General features: G+C 36.9%; 4 protein-coding genes and 1 long non-coding RNA gene across 5 annotated transcripts; 3 read left to right on the top strand and 2 right to left on the bottom strand.

The window, feature by feature from the left end:
* Positions 1-2,466: 2,466 nt before the first annotated feature.
* LOC125190448 (60S ribosomal export protein NMD3-like) lies at positions 2,467-4,822 on the top strand. Its single transcript, XM_048087762.1, has 2 exons — positions 2,467-2,591; positions 3,183-4,822. The coding sequence occupies exon 2, from the start codon at positions 3,185-3,187 to the stop codon at positions 4,739-4,741; it is 1,557 nt and encodes a 518-aa protein (XP_047943719.1). The 5' UTR covers positions 2,467-2,591; positions 3,183-3,184; the 3' UTR covers positions 4,742-4,822.
* An 873-nt stretch (positions 4,823-5,695) lies between these two features.
* On the top strand, positions 5,696-7,216 carry LOC125188211 (protein FAR1-RELATED SEQUENCE 5-like). Its single transcript, XM_048084975.1, has one exon. It carries the CDS (start codon positions 5,696-5,698, stop codon positions 7,214-7,216), a length of 1,521 nt encoding a protein of 506 aa, XP_047940932.1.
* Positions 7,217-8,505: 1,289 nt separating this feature from the next.
* Positions 8,506-10,045, bottom strand: LOC125186185. Its single transcript, XR_007170372.1, has 3 exons — positions 9,690-10,045; positions 9,068-9,151; positions 8,506-8,710 (listed from the first exon to the last, which is right to left on the bottom strand). It is a non-coding gene; the product is annotated as an uncharacterized LOC125186185 (long non-coding RNA).
* A 296-nt stretch (positions 10,046-10,341) lies between these two features.
* On the top strand, positions 10,342-12,477 carry LOC125188210 (polygalacturonase-like). The gene is made up of 4 exons (XM_048084974.1): positions 10,342-10,413; positions 10,512-10,811; positions 10,951-11,469; positions 12,256-12,477. Exons 1-4 carry the CDS (start codon positions 10,342-10,344, stop codon positions 12,475-12,477), a joined length of 1,113 nt encoding a protein of 370 aa, XP_047940931.1.
* Positions 12,478-12,927: 450 nt separating this feature from the next.
* On the bottom strand, positions 12,928-14,461 carry LOC125188208 (exopolygalacturonase-like). The gene is made up of 4 exons (XM_048084973.1): positions 14,153-14,461; positions 13,380-13,898; positions 13,016-13,193; positions 12,928-12,953 (listed from the first exon to the last, which is right to left on the bottom strand). Exons 1-4 carry the CDS (start codon positions 14,459-14,461, stop codon positions 12,928-12,930), a joined length of 1,032 nt encoding a protein of 343 aa, XP_047940930.1.
* Between the last annotated feature and the right edge of the window lie 857 nt (positions 14,462-15,318).

Raw genomic sequence — 15,318 nt, 5'->3', positions numbered from 1 at the left:
TTTTGCTATTTTTACACTTCCACGGATTTACCGTATTTTAATTTATATACTATATTAGTATTAGTAGAATTAATTACTACTAATAGTAATTTTCTTGCTATTGTAGAATATTTCAATCAGTTGCAGTCAATTTTGCCTCAATTTAAAAGATCCCCTTTCGACTTTTAAAATCTGGTTAATGGATTTACGTACGTTTACAAATTTAATTGACTAGTGGTGAATGCACAACAACTAATTGGTTATTTTACACATAATTTAATTATTAAATTACATTCAAAATGATTTATGTACATTGTATAATTGGGATATTAAATTACAATTTTAATTCTCATCTTTACACTAATTGATTTATTTTGTTTACGTTCAAAATAATGGGTTGATTTCCTCACAAGCAGCATAAATGAGAAAAATGAAATTCGTGATTTAATATTTGAATTTCAAATGCTATTAAACTGATTAAAAGTTAATCATGTTTAGTTATTAAACTAGCTATTGTTTGAATAAAATAATTTTATGAACAGTAAATGTTAACTAGCAAGGAAATATTTGTATGATTTATGTTTTAAAATGTTAAATGTAGCTTGTTCCAAACAGACAAATGGTCAAACACGAAAATCCCCGTTTCAGAAGTAATAGCAATAAACTATTGAATAAAAAAGAATAGTGAGATATTGAACAGAAATACCTAATGAAAAAAAAGTGAGATGGAAAACTTGGAAGTTTGAAACTATTAAATTCCAAAGTATTGATGTGTATAAAAATGGTCATGTTTTTATATTTTTTGGCACCTTAATCTTGACTAGTGCTTATCGATCAACTAGACGTTTATACTTGCGTATTGTATAGAGCATTTTTTTTTATATAATCATTTTCAATTCAAAGTTATTTTTTCTCTATGTATTCAATTATGTTAATTACGTTTAAATTTAAAAAATAGTGATATCTTTTAATCACTTAAACTAAATAATTTCGATTAAAAAATATCTAACCCGTAAACAAAACAGATTTGGAATTGTCTCTTATAGCTTCATTGTTCCTAGACAAAACAGATTTGGAATTGTCTTTCGTTCGAAGGCATAACTTGTATTCATGCGCTTCATATTTGCTCGGTGTTCCAAAAAATCAGACAATGACAGGATGGCCTATGATCGAGTGATAGATCGATTAGCTGTGAGGGGGCCCGCCTCCCTTTCCCCTCTCGCGGCCGAAAGCCTTCTGCTTGCTTCTCGACCACCCTTGGGAATAGAGCGGAGAGTAAACAATGGACCGGACCCATCATATTGAAAAGAAAGTACTCCCACCGGTCCGTACACTGGCTAGAAGCCCCCAACGGGTTTCGTCGATCTTTAGACGGAGTTATTGCTTTCAAGAAGGCAAAAGAGACAATTGAAGTGTTAAGAATTCTTCAACTAGATCACGATGGTGTCGGCTAAATTGATCTCTATTGAATGTAGATTTATGGCAAGTTAGTAAGTTTAAAAGTTGAGGGGCACACTTTGATTTGGGAGACAATTGAAGTGTAAAGAATTCTTCAACTAGATCACGACTGTGTTCAATTATGATGTCAATATTTCTAATTTCAGCTACAAAATCTATTTTTCAACTGTTATATTAAAAATTTTCATTTCGGTCACAACATCTTAAATCCACGAATCACATTTTCAATCACAACTAAAAATGTCTAAAAACTAAAATGAATGATAAAACTGATCAACTTTAAATTCAAGGAATTATATTAACTGAAATAAAAAAGTACAAAAATTAGATACAAAAAATTATATTAGTAGTATTAATTCAAACCTTTAAATCAAAACATCTATGTATCCAGAAAATAGATGTGTGTGATAGACTTATACTCCCCCCGTCCACGAATAATAGTCTCATTTCTGTTCGGCACGGATTTTAAGAAATGTTAAGAAAAGTGGATAGAAGAAAGTTAGTGCAATAGGGGTCCGTCCCACTTGTATATACTCCCTCCGTCCCAATAAATATGAAAACGTTTGCTTTTCAGCATAGGATTTTATGTAGTGTTGTTTTGTGAGTTAAAGAAGAGAGAGTAACATAAGAGAAAGAGAAAAATAGAGATAAAGTTATTTATATTTTAAGAAACGTTTCATTTTTAATGGGACAACCCAAAAAGGAGAACGTTTCATTTTTAGTGGGACAAAGAAATTATTAGTTTTAAATGATATGTAAGTGGAATAAGTTAGTGGAATGTGAGGTCTCTTTACCATTTGTGGTAATTATGAACCGGGACTCATATTCGTCGACAGACCAAAATGGAAAAACGAGACTCTTATTCGTGGACGGAGGAAGTAGTGGGTAAAATTGAGAGTAATACTACTACTATATTTTATAAAATAAATTAGAATACTAAAAAATAATAAAAATATTATCAAAAAATTAAAATGCATAATAATCCCCTTTCAATGACGTCATCAAATGCGTGTTATTCACCACGATTTCTATTCCCTTTCTTCATCTTCATTTTCAGCTAAACCGACTCTGACTGCTATAAAAGATCTCTCTGTTAAAATCTTGCTCTTCGAAACTTCAATCCGCCTCAATTTTCGACTGGGTTTAATCTCCAGGTATGAATTAATCCTTCACAATTCAGATGATCATTGTTTTTGTCGCTTTTACGCCTGCGTTTCCTTTAATTCGATCGCTCCAATTTTTCTGCTAATTTTCTCGAATTGGAGCTTGCAATCGAAGCTTGTGGCTCCGTATGTGCCTGATTTCTCTAGATCCTAAGATATAGCTGAAATGATAATTCCGCAGCTTGGTTATTGGATGAGACTGGATTTTTTAGGTCTTTTATTTGACTGAAATCGCAATTCCACTGAATTTGTTTATCACGTATTGATTTAGGACGAGATTCAATCGAATTTCTGCTGATTTTTATTGTATGAAGCAATTAAACTTGATTACTTGATGATTCTCTGTTCAAATCATGTGCTGGAATTCATATTAAACTAGTTAGCGATTCTGAGGAAAACGCCTAATTTCACAAATTGATGATTTGGTGGATGATATGTGGAGGCGATGAAGAATTAATTGATTGCTTTGTGTGTGAATTCTATGCTGTGGAGCATGATGTTTGTATTCACAATGTGACATTATACATTATCAATGTAGTTGTAGTGTGCTTATACTCAATTTTGTTTCGTTTGGTCGAGTAGATATGGCGGAAGACTCGGGGATGTTTACGGTGTCCCAGACTATTGGCAGCGTCCTATGCTGCAAATGCGGTATCACGATGCAACCAAATGCTGCGAATATGTGCACTAGATGCCTACAGTCCGAAATCGACATAACAGAAGGGCTTCAGAAGCAAGTTACGATTATCCATTGTCCGGAATGTAATAAATATCTGCAGCCCCCAAAGACGTGGACTAGAGCAGAGCTGGAGTCGAAGAAGCTTCTCTCGTTCTGCATCAGAAGGCTGAAGAACTTGAACAAAGTGCGGTTGGTTAATGCGGAATTTGTTTGGACTGAGCCTCACTCCAAACGGATTAAAGTCAAGCTGAGGGTTCGGAAGGAGGTTCTCAATGGTGCAGTGCTTGAGCAGTCTTACACTGTCGAATATGTCGTGCAGGATCAGATGTGCGAGACTTGCTCGAGGGCCCAGGCTAATCCTAACCAGTGGGTGGCTGTGGTGCAGCTGAGGCAGCATGTTTCTCACAGGCGCACTTTCTTCTATCTCGAGCAGCTTATTCTCAAGCAAGATGCTGCGAAATCCGCCATCAGGGTGAGGCAGATGGACCAGGGTATCGATTTCTTCTTCAATAACCGGAGTCATGCTTTGAAGTTTGTTGAGTTCTTGGGGAAATACGTGCCGATAAGGACACGTAGCGACAAGCAGCTTATATCTCATGATCCGAAGAGTAACAGTTACAACTACAACTACACTTTCTCAGTCGAGATCAGTCCCATTTGTCGTGAGGATTTGATCTGCCTGCCTCCGAAAGTTGCTGCTGGCCTGGGGAATCCCGGGCCACTCGTGATATGCAACAAAGTAAGCAGCAGTATATCGTTGTTGGATCCATTCACCCTCAGGCAAAGCTTCCTCGATGCGGATCAGTATTGGAGGTCGAATTTCAAGGCCTTGATGTCGAGCAGACAGCTCGTGGAGTACATAGTGCTAGATGTTGAGGCCACATCCTCGGAAGTCAATGTTGGTGGATCCAGATGCCTCCTTGCCGACGCCCAAATAGCCCGTGTATCGGATTTTGGGAAGAACGACACCATCTTCAACGTGAGGACGCATCTGGGGCACATCCTGAACGCGGGCGACTACGCCCTTGGTTACGATCTATGCAGCACCAACAGCAATGACATCGAACTGGACAAGTACAAAGGCCTTGTTCTCCCGGAAGTGATTCTGATCAAGAAGAGCTATGAGGAGAAGCGTCAGAAGAAACGCGGGAAGCCCCGAGCCTGGAAGCTCAGGTCCCTCAACATGGACGTCGACACACCTACAAAAGGCGGGGGAGGTAGCGACGAGAAGATGGCCTCGGAGTATGAACAGTTCTTGAGGGAATTGGAGGAGAACCCTGACCTGAGGTTCAATTTGTCTCTGTATCGGAACAAGGACTACCAGCCGTCGGAAGTGGCGTCCGTGGTCGGCGTCGAGGATCCTCCTTCGATTCCCTTGGACGAGCTGCTCGCTGATCTCGATATAAGCGATGGTGACGATGACGATGATGAGACGATAGACCTCGATAGCATCCGAGGGTGATTGATATATATTGCATATGGTTTTCCAAGTTTAATGTCTGTAAACTCTTTCAAATTATTTGATTTTGATTTTTTGAGGTTATCAAATCATACTACGTGAAAACAAATAATAATAAAACAACAACAAAAGTTTAATAACGCAAAAATACTAAAATGGTACTATTAAATTTCAGTTGTTTTCTTATAAAAAAAATTGGTGATTTTTTAAAATTTAATCTCAATATACGGCTCAATTAGTTAATCGGCCAAAAATGTATAAAAAATATTTTTAATTTGTAACTGATAATTTGTAATTAACTTCTACTCACTAATTCGATCAAATCTACTTGAGATTTAAGGAGGTGATTTACGTCTATATATATATAGAGAACTGTTCTGCTGCCCACCTTTTGTGAGCGTAGTGTGAGCGACACTTTTCACGTAGGAGAGAGTCCAAAAATTTAGTTCTTTCTGGTTTGGATTCTATTCTCTCCCTACGCATTATAATATATCTAAATTGATTCAATATTTTAGGCTTAGATTTGTTTTCCTTTTTTATTTCTTTTTGTACTTATACAAATCTATTCGACCTATTTTATGAAAAATTATACCCTCCACATGTTTCCTCCATCAGAATTTTTGAAGTATCCTCTCTTCCTCTCTGGACTCTCTACCGAGTTAGCATCAAATTTGGTCAGGTAATATTTTAGTCTATTTGCCTTATGTTTATTCAATGTAGGGAAATTATAGATTTTGTAGTTAAAAAGTTTGGTCTCTGGAGAAATTTAGTAAAACAACTACTGTGTTGCATAAGTTTTTAGTTCAGAAACTAATTAAACGACATACGTGATGTTGCAAATACTAAATCAACCATTAATCTTTAGTTTTATTTAGGTTCTAGTATTGTCTGCTACTTATTTTTTTTATATATATTAATGTTTTTGTAAATTTATTTTTTAGTCTAAGGAGTGAAAATATGAATGATGAACTGCATATTCCTCAAACTGCGAATGATCGAAAGCCAGAAATTGGAATGAAATTTGCATCAATAGATGATGCGTTTGAATTCTACAACCAATATGCACGTGAAGCTGGTTTTAGTGCAAGAATAAGCAATAGCAAAAAGAATAAGATGACAAATGAGGTTGTTTGGAAACAATTTGTATGCTTTAAAGCTGGCCAAACTGATGAAGCCCGCTCAAAAAATCGAGCATCGTCGAGTGGTGGCCCGATCAAGAAAAGAGCTCGTGGTGAAGTTAGAACTGATTGTAAGGCAAAGATCTCCATTGTCAAACAACAAACTGGACCCTATTGGAGTATTAGCTTATTCACTGAAGGTCATAATCATGACCTTTCTACTCCTTCAAAGGTGCATTTACTCCGTTCACACCGTAGTGTCTCTGCTGCGAAGAGAGTGTTGACACAACAATTTTCAGAAGCTAATATACCGACTTGTCAGCAAATGCAACTAATGGAGATAGAGCATGGGGGGCCTGAAAGTGTAGGTTGCACTGAAAGAGATATCAGGAATCTCGAGAGAGATATGAGGGATGAACAGAAGGGGATCGATGCCGAAACTTTGGTAGAATTCTTCACATCTGAAAAGGAGAAAAATTCATCATTTTTCTTTGACTATGAGATAGATTCAGATAATAGGTTCAAAAGATGTTTTTTTGCAGATCATAAATCAAGAAGTGCTTATAGTATATTCGGTGATGTTGTTGTTTTTGATTCTACCTATAATACTAATAAGTACGGAATGATTTTTACACCGTTCGTAGGAGTAAATCATCATCATCAAACAATTGTTTTTGGCTGTGGATTTCTAAGTGACGAGAAGACAGAATCATATTTGTGGCTGCTTAATAAGTTCATGGAAGCTATGCCAACAGGTGCACCGAAAGCAATCATCACTGATCAAGATCCTTCTATGACGAAAGCACTTGCACAAGTTTTGCCGCAAACAGTACACCGTTATTGTTTGTGGCACATATTGAATAAATTTCCGGACAAGATTTCAGCAGTGACTTTCCGAGAGCATTATCAGAGCATAAAAAATGTTATAAAAAATTCTACTTCTCCTGAGGAATTCGAGCATGGTTGGAAAGATGTTATTAGATCTGCTAACTTAGAGCAAAATAGTTGGATCTTGTTGATGTATGAATTGCGGCATAAATGGGTTCCGGCATACTTTAGTCATGTATTTTTTGCTGGGATGTCAAGTAGTCAGAGATCTGAGAGTTCACATTCATTTTTCAAAAAGTATGTCTCTCACAAGAACTCATTGATGGATTTTATCACTCGATTCAACCGAGCACTAAGACACCAAATATATAATGAGTTAGTTGCTGATCATATTGACATGAATGAGCATCCCAAAATCAAAACAAATTGGCCGATGGAAACGCAAATGGTTAAAGTGTACACGAAGAAAAAATGGACGGAGTTTCAAGATGAAATGAGTCAAAGTCATGGTTACTTTGTGGAGATATCATGATTTACAATGTGGTAAGTTTTCAAAGTTCCTCCTCAAAACCAAGGCAACTCATGCATGATAGACAAAGAGATCATATATCTTGTAGTTGTGGAAAATTCGAGTTTGATGGCATTCCGTGCAGACACATGCTAGCTTTCTTCCACATTAGCCAAATATTTGAACTACCTGAGAAGTATATACTCAAAAGATGGACGCAAGAAGCAAAGATTGGTGTTGTTTATGCACTAGATGATGAAAATACCAATGATGATCCAACAAGACTTTTGATGACACGACGCTCCAATTTATCCTATAAGGCTTCAATATTGATTGATTATGCATCTTTGAGTGATGAGGGGACAAAGTTTTTGAATGAACAACTTGATTCCTTACATGGCAAAATCAAAGAGATGGGTGCTAGTTCAACCACTGTGCCCAGTAGTCAAACAAGGAAGAACTCAGATAAACCCAGAAATATTGGCGATCCTTCTAATATAAGAACAAAGGGATGCGGTAAAAGAATGTTATCGTCAAAAGAGAAGTCAACTTCAAAGGCTAGAGCTTGTCATGGATGTGGACTAAGTGGAGTATCACATGACAAACGTAATTGTCCAAAATTGCATGACTGGTACGTGAATATATCGTTGTTGAATTTTATCATTTATATTTTATGGTTGTTTTGGTAATCAATCAATTTAACTTTACTATTTTCACTCTTGTCTTCAAATTTCAGATTAGTCGTACACAATGGTTACGGCGGCAATGGTTTTGCAAACGAAAAAGACTAATCTCCATAGTTTTATTGAAATTATTTTTTATGTTGTCTCTGTGTTGCTGCTAAGAGAATACTATGAGAACACGTCTAGTTTTTTTATGAGATTAATCATTTATTTTCATCCCCTCTATGCATTAAATTTGGTTTCATGAGATTGGTCATTTATTTTGTGAATTTTTATGGACAAAATATGTCTCCACAATAATTGAACTGAAATACTCGTAGGTAATTTTGTACAAAACAAACATAAAGAATAGACAATTGAAATAATTAGCAGAGGAACTTCAAAGCTAATGAATGGAGTAGGGCTAAATTTAGATGCTACTTTATTTGATCATAAACTTATTACAAGAATGAGATTTCTGTAATGGTGATCAGCAATAATTCAGTTATTAAGAGTCACTTATATCATGAGTGATGAAGAAACCAATATAAGTAGTCTGCTTTTGGAAGCTGAACATCCATTTCATGCCCAATCTTCAATATCAATTAATAGTTTTGCAGATTTGGAAGAAAGCATAAAATCAAAACATCAAACACTAAAACACGAGCCAGTGACATATAAGCGTATAACAAAACCGAAGGAGTATCTCAATATTCAAGAGTTACAGTAATTTGATAAGTGCATATTTCTTGTTTTTTGCTACACTCATGCAACAAATTTTAGACTATACATTTGCTTTCCATCCTCTCCTTGATCAAGCAAAGACACTTCCTTTATAGCAAAAAAGAATCCGCCACTGCATCATAGAAAATTACGAAATTACTTCTTCCCGAAATTACATACTGAACTGACAAAGATTATTGAGAGAATTGACTGACATGTTATAAGTAACCACTACTGGCAACTACTCCTTTGCTAACAAAAGACTAAAGTTCACCACTAGTTTTATGTTTTATTTTTACTTATTTAGGTTTCTCTTTGAGTAAATTCAGAGTAACATCAAGATCCTCCCAAAACTATGACCACAACTAATTCCAATCTACCATCAGCAACAGCACACTTCACCTGCTCGGATTACATACACATGACGATACACTCTAAATCCTAGAAATTCAATAATGCAAGCAACAAATATTCAAAATAAAGTACTTACTCCGCAATTCCTTCATACACATATCCAAATGTTCCACGCTCCAAAAGCTCGCCCTTCTGCCTGTCATGAATAACGCGCCCATATCTATCATTAGATGAAATGCACAAAGGCTCAGTCATGGAACTTGAGGAATCATCCTCATTTGAAGAGAAAGAGCAAGACTTTGATAATGCACGGTTCTCTTCTATTGTCAACCCCCCTATCCTCGCACCCTTCTCTTGCTCGGTCCTATCCCGGCCAACCCCCTCAGTCTCTCCATTATTCGAAAAGAATGTGCTTTGGAACTTTGGAATACAAGGATCACTCTACCGCAAAAAGCCTGTTGTTGTATCCCAATCGGGCACCAATATAGTTCGTCGCGCCCCCTTAATTCCATTCATTCGAGATGCTTTTGATCTCACTCTTAACTTGTCACTATAATTTACACCATCATCTAACCTCTTTAACACCCCCGTTTCCCCCAATTTCTTACCGTAACTATTATCTATATTTCCGACACACAAACCCCCAATTCTGCGATGAATCACATCAATAGCCCCAATTTAACCATCACCATAAGAATATTGAACAACATCATCACAATCAACTTCAATTTCTCTATACAAAGGCTCCAATTTCTTACCGTAAGAAGAAGACCCCACCTTCATCGCCTCATATTCCTCCGGGAAATAGCGAAATCGTCTATTCCAGAAAAACCAACGGCTTCGCAGATAACCTCAAATTCGCCCTCGGTCCCATCCACGCGGAAGCTCGCCGTCTTTGCGGCGTACGAATCCAAGGAGCTCGCACGCTGGGACTCCTTGGGCGCGCCCGAGCACTGCCGAATTGATGTCTGATCCCGCCGTGACCAGGTTCTGCGGCGAATTTCCGACAAACTCTCGGTAGCGATGCAGAAAAAAATCGAAAGAGAAGAAATATATCCAAAATTCTGAAATCTAAAAGGAGAGAGATAAAAGTATGAAGAGAAAGAGAAAAAAAATAAAATAAAATCAGGTCTCCCCCTCTCTCCTACGTGGAATAGTGTCGCTCACACTATGCTCACACAAGGTGGGCAGCAGAACAGTTCTCTATATATATATATCTAAAACTACTATAAATTGCAATAGCTACTGTATATACGTTCTCTCTATCTTTGTTTTACATAGCCACATTTTTCAGTAAAAAATATTTTAACTCGAATCACACAAGAAATTTTGGGGCATCCATCATGAATATTTCTTCACTGATTGGACTTTTTTTCCTATTTCTTTTGTCCATTTTGAAGGTCCATGTAAATGGAAAAAACAAACAATTTCATTGTCACTGATTTTGGTGCTGCAGCATATGCTAAAAAAGACAGCAAACAGGTAAATTTAATTAATTTAGGACATAGATATACATAAATATATTTGAGCTATGCAAGAAAAATAGATTGATTGTATATGTAATTTATTTATTCATGCAGGCATTTGCAAAAGCATGGAAGAAAGCTTGCCAAACTCCGGGCGGCGTTCTTGCGATTCCTGCCGGAAAAACTTTCCTTTTAAGTGGCGGAGACTTCGTGGGCCCATGTAACGGAAAAACCATATTCCGAGTCGACGGAACCATAGTTGCCTCGAATGACCCTAAACTCGACGATCGTGACTACTGGATCACTTTCGACAACATTGCACGCCTCATTGTTGTTGGACATGGCGTATTCAACGGCAACGGGGCCTCATCGTGGTCCCGTTGCGGACCGTGGAACTGCAAAACTCGTCCCACGGTAATTTTATGTGTTGTAATTTAATAATAACAGCAATAATAATAGTAATTGGGTGTTACAAAAATAATAATGACATTATTAGGATGTTACAAAAGTTATTATTAATTGTGACATTGGTTACTAATGTTGGTGCAAACAGTCATTGAAGTTTCATAACGTCAGACGTTCCACTATCAATGGCATAACCTCTCTAAATAGCAAGATGTTCCATATTGTAATTCACAAATCCCAACATGTGAGGCTAATAAATGTCCACATAAGGGCCCCACCAAATAGCCCGAATACCGACGGAATCCACGTTGGCAAATCGAGCTACGTGAACATCCTCCACTCGTACATAGGCACGGGCGACGACTGCGTGTCAATTGGGGACGGGGCCACAAATGTCAACATCACGGGGGTCGCGTGTGGGCCCGGCCATGGCATTAGCGTCGGAAGCTTAGGTAGGTACAAGGAGGAGGAGGACGTGAGCCGAATCACCGTGAGCCATTGCACTCTAACGAATACGGAAAATGGATTGAGGATCAAGACGTTGGCCCCTTCCCTATCCTCGAAAGTTGTGTCCGATGTCACGTACAATGACATTGCTATGAACAATGTGAAGAATCCAATCATCATCGATCAACATTACTGTCCCAGTGCGAACTGCCATGGAGGGGTAAGTATGATTTACTCTGTCTCAGTACTTTACTTGAGTCATTTCCTTTTATAGAAAATGAAAACAATACTTTACCTTACTTTATCATATCTTCGCTTAACTTACTCATCAACATGTTCATCAAGTTATATCCTGAACATGAAATATACAAAATAGAGTCAGACGTACCAAGTAGTTACTACCTCCGTCCACCAAAATTTGTCTCATTTTTCCATTTCCGTCTATTCCCCAAAATTTGTCTAATTTCCCTTTTGTCATTTTTAGTAGTGGATCACATATTCCACTAACTCATTCCTACTCACATTTTATTATAAAACTAATCTCCCTCCGTCCGCGAATAGGAGTCCCGGTTGGCCATTTTCATCCGTCTGCCATTAGGAGTCCCGGTTAGACATTTTATCTTGGGAGTATAAAATATAACCCCACTTTTCCCTTAATTTAAAAGCTGCAATTAATTTTAATCCACTTTGATTGCAATTTCTCACACTCTCTCTCTTAATGTTAGATTTCATTATTCCAAAGAATAAAGCAAATAAAAATATAAATGGGTCTCACATTCCACTATCACACACTTAAATTATTACACTCAAACTTTTCTAAAAACCCGCACTCAACTCAACCGGGACTCCTATTTGCGGACGGAGGGAGTATATAAAAGTAGGACCCATAATCCACTAACCTTTTCAACTCATTTTCCATTACATTTATTAAAACCCGTGTCGGGTCAAAGTGAGACAAATTTTGGTGGACGGAGGTAGTAATATATATTCTCAATCGAATGTACAGGGTGAGTCAAACGTGCAGATAAAGAGGGTCAAGTTTATAAATGTACGGGGGAGGTCGGCGACGGCGGTGGGAGTAAACATACAATGCAGTAAAACGAGACCGTGTCAAGACCTATTGTTCTATGGGTTACGTTTGACTCTCGATGGCCGACGGCCGGCGGGCGCATCATGCAAGAACGTTTACAATCGATTTCAACGATCTAGTCCTTCCCGTTGTACGTAGATTCGATCGATATTGAAGTATGATAGCAGGGTCGGATTTATTTTGTTACAACTACAAGGTTATCTTGGTATCATTTTTAACTATCATTTTTGCTTCGGTTATTTCTAGTTAATTTTTTAAGTTGTCGAACGGACTGTAATTTGACCAAATTTCATTTATATTTCGGTAATTTACTTTTAACTAATTAAACTTCGCCCTTCTATTTCTCACCAACAATAGCTCAATTCTTATGAATAAATCAACGTGGGAAGATATATAATCGAAGAGAAAAGATAGTATACTCATTATATATGCAATTGAAAATGTAAAAATCGAGATAAAAATGATATATAGCCCTAGCCACAACAACATTCGACTAGTCTACCAACTAAACTGAAAATTTAGATACATATTAATATTAATGTTCTATTACATAAATGATGCATTCGCTTCATTTCAAAATATTCTCAATCAACCAATTATCGATGGATCATAGCCTATTTAATACATAGAGGAAGTAGATTAGGACAAAAAGGATTAGATTCTAGAAATAGACCACCAACGTTAGAGCAACTCGCAATCGCCGGATTCCCATTCACATTTAGCTCAACACCAGAGAACTCCACATCTTCACACGGGTTCGATTTGCTGCATTTGACCTCTATTCCCTCCTCTGTCGTCGTACTCCCTCGTATGTTGATGTACTTAACACCCTTTATTCGAACGCTCGACTCTCCCTGTACATATTCGATAATATATTGTCTGTAAATACACGAACTAAATATACCACAATTTTCATTAACATATTTAGATTTTAATCAAATATGTACTATTAGTAAAATTCAATACTAGTATAATTGAAAGTTTATGTATTTATTTGAAAATAAAATAAAATTAAAGTTAGAGTAGACTATAGACTATACCTCTTTTTGACATTCACCATGGGGGCAATAATGTTGATCTATGATGATTGGGTTTGTAACATTGTCCAATGTGATGTCAGCATATGTGATATCGGACACAACAATTGATGATTTCGATGGCGCCCATGTTTTGATCCTTAATCCATTGCTTGTATTGCTCAAGCTACAATTCATCACTGTAACTCCATTGATATCTTCCTCATCACTATACTTACCTAGGCTTCCGATGCTGATGCCGTGGCCGGGCCCACAAACGACCCCCGAGATGTTGACATTTGCGCACCCGTCTCCCAACGATACGCAGTCGTCGCCCGTGCCTATGATCGAGTCGGCGATCTTCACGTCCCTCGAGTTGCTGATGTGGATTCCGTCGGTGTTCGGGCTGTCGTGTGGGGCCGTGATATGGATGTTTTCCACATTCACATTTTGGGAGTTGTGGATGTGGAAATGGAACATCTTGCTGTTCAGGGAGGTTATGCCTTGGATATAGGCTTTTGTCACATCATGAATCCTTAGTGACTATTAGAAAGTATGTTTATTATTTGATGTGACGTACTGAGGCAGTTTGATAGAATAGATAAGTCATATATGTTGGAGTTATATGACCAAAAATGACTTAAAATATATATTCTTATTCTGTTTTGTTTATTTACCTTTCTTATTGTTTATATGACCAAAAATGACTTAAAATGTATATTTTTGTTATGTTTTATTTATTATCTTCCCTACCAAACATGCACTTAATGCTACATTTACAAAAAAAAAAGACTTACAGCAGGACGATGGTGACAGTTGGATGATTTGTCGCACTGGGACCAAGACAAGGCTCCTTTGCCGTCAAAGACGCCTATTCCGGAAAGTATTAGATCGTCAATTTTATGGAAAGTAATCCAAAATTTAGTATCGTCGAGTTTTAAGTCCTCGGAAGCAACTAAAATTCCATCCATTTGAAACAGGGTTTGGCCGTTGCACGGCCCTTCGAATTCTCCACTACTCACTAAGAAAGTTTCTCCGGCAGGCACCGTAACAACGCCTCCCGGAGTTTGACAAGCGTTCTTCCATGCATCTGCGAATGCCTTCATGAATGAATAGATATAATTTGGTAAATCAATTAATTTTCCATAAGTACATGTAAAATTTCTATGCATAATGTGCATGATAATATGACATGTCATCAATTTCTAAATTGACCTCTTTGTTGTCTGTTATTCCATCTGCTAGAGCACCAAAATCAGTGATGAGAAAGTTATTGCTTTGTCCAAATACACCTACAATATTCCAATTGAGCAAAAATACCAAAAACATGTAAATCCATGGACAAATACTATGAGAATTCATGATTGGTCAAATTTCTCAAGTGCTAGGCAGAAGATTGTGTTTATATGTTAGGTATAGTTGAAAGTGTTCGTACATTATTATATACTATGCTATATTGGACTAAAAATGTGTCACCATTAAGGAAATTAATGTGAAATATTATGGCATGCATTTCATATCTAGCCATATTTATTGGGCATAGCAAATTAGTTAGCAAAAAAGCTCATGCACCCTAATAAATTTGAGGACATTTAATTGTTTGCATGGTTTGTATATTATAACTACAAATCAACATGAATTATCTATGTTTTTGCGTCTACATTCTTAATTAGTCTTTCATTGCCATGTGATTTTCAACAAACATGTTACATGACTATCTTTTTCACTCGGAGGATTTACTCATTATGTAGTATATTTTTCTCACATCATTAATTTCCTCTCTCTTTAACTCTAAATAGATCAATCTAGTATGAAAATGACAGGTTGGTTCGACAAAAATCTAAAGAAAGAAAAAACATGATATCCTTTTTTTGATGTGTTGTTTGTTTGTCCTTACATTTACTTGTGATGTTTTTTTTTTTTTTTTTTTTTTTTTTTTGTGTGTTTTTGGGCATGTAGGTGA

Source organism: Salvia hispanica, chromosome 5 (genome assembly GCF_023119035.1).
Source record: "Salvia hispanica cultivar TCC Black 2014 chromosome 5, UniMelb_Shisp_WGS_1.0, whole genome shotgun sequence".
In the NCBI taxonomy this organism is placed as follows: Eukaryota; Viridiplantae; Streptophyta; class Magnoliopsida; order Lamiales; family Lamiaceae; genus Salvia; species Salvia hispanica.
This window is presented reverse-complemented; position numbering and strand designations above follow the sequence as displayed.

Coding starts and splice junctions, on each gene's coding strand:
- LOC125188208 (XM_048084973.1), bottom strand. CDS start 14,461: ATGAAGGCATTCGCAGATGCATGGAAGAACGCTTGTCAAACTCCGGGA. Junction 13,899..14,152: donor ACTGTCACCATCGTCCTGCT/GTAAGTCTTTTT, acceptor ACTTTCTAATAG/TCACTAAGGATTCATGATGT. Junction 13,194..13,379: donor ATGGTGAATGTCAAAAAGAG/GTATAGTCTATA, acceptor GAATATGTACAG/GGAGAGTCGAGCGTTCGAAT.
- LOC125190448 (XM_048087762.1), top strand. CDS start 3,185: ATGGCGGAAGACTCGGGGATGTTTACGGTGTCCCAGACTATTGGCAGC.
- LOC125188211 (XM_048084975.1), top strand. CDS start 5,696: ATGAATGATGAACTGCATATTCCTCAAACTGCGAATGATCGAAAGCCA.
- LOC125188210 (XM_048084974.1), top strand. CDS start 10,342: ATGGAAAAAACAAACAATTTCATTGTCACTGATTTTGGTGCTGCAGCA. Junction 10,414..10,511: donor CTAAAAAAGACAGCAAACAG/GTAAATTTAATT, acceptor TTATTCATGCAG/GCATTTGCAAAAGCATGGAA. Junction 11,470..12,255: donor GTGCGAACTGCCATGGAGGG/GTAAGTATGATT, acceptor TCGAATGTACAG/GGTGAGTCAAACGTGCAGAT.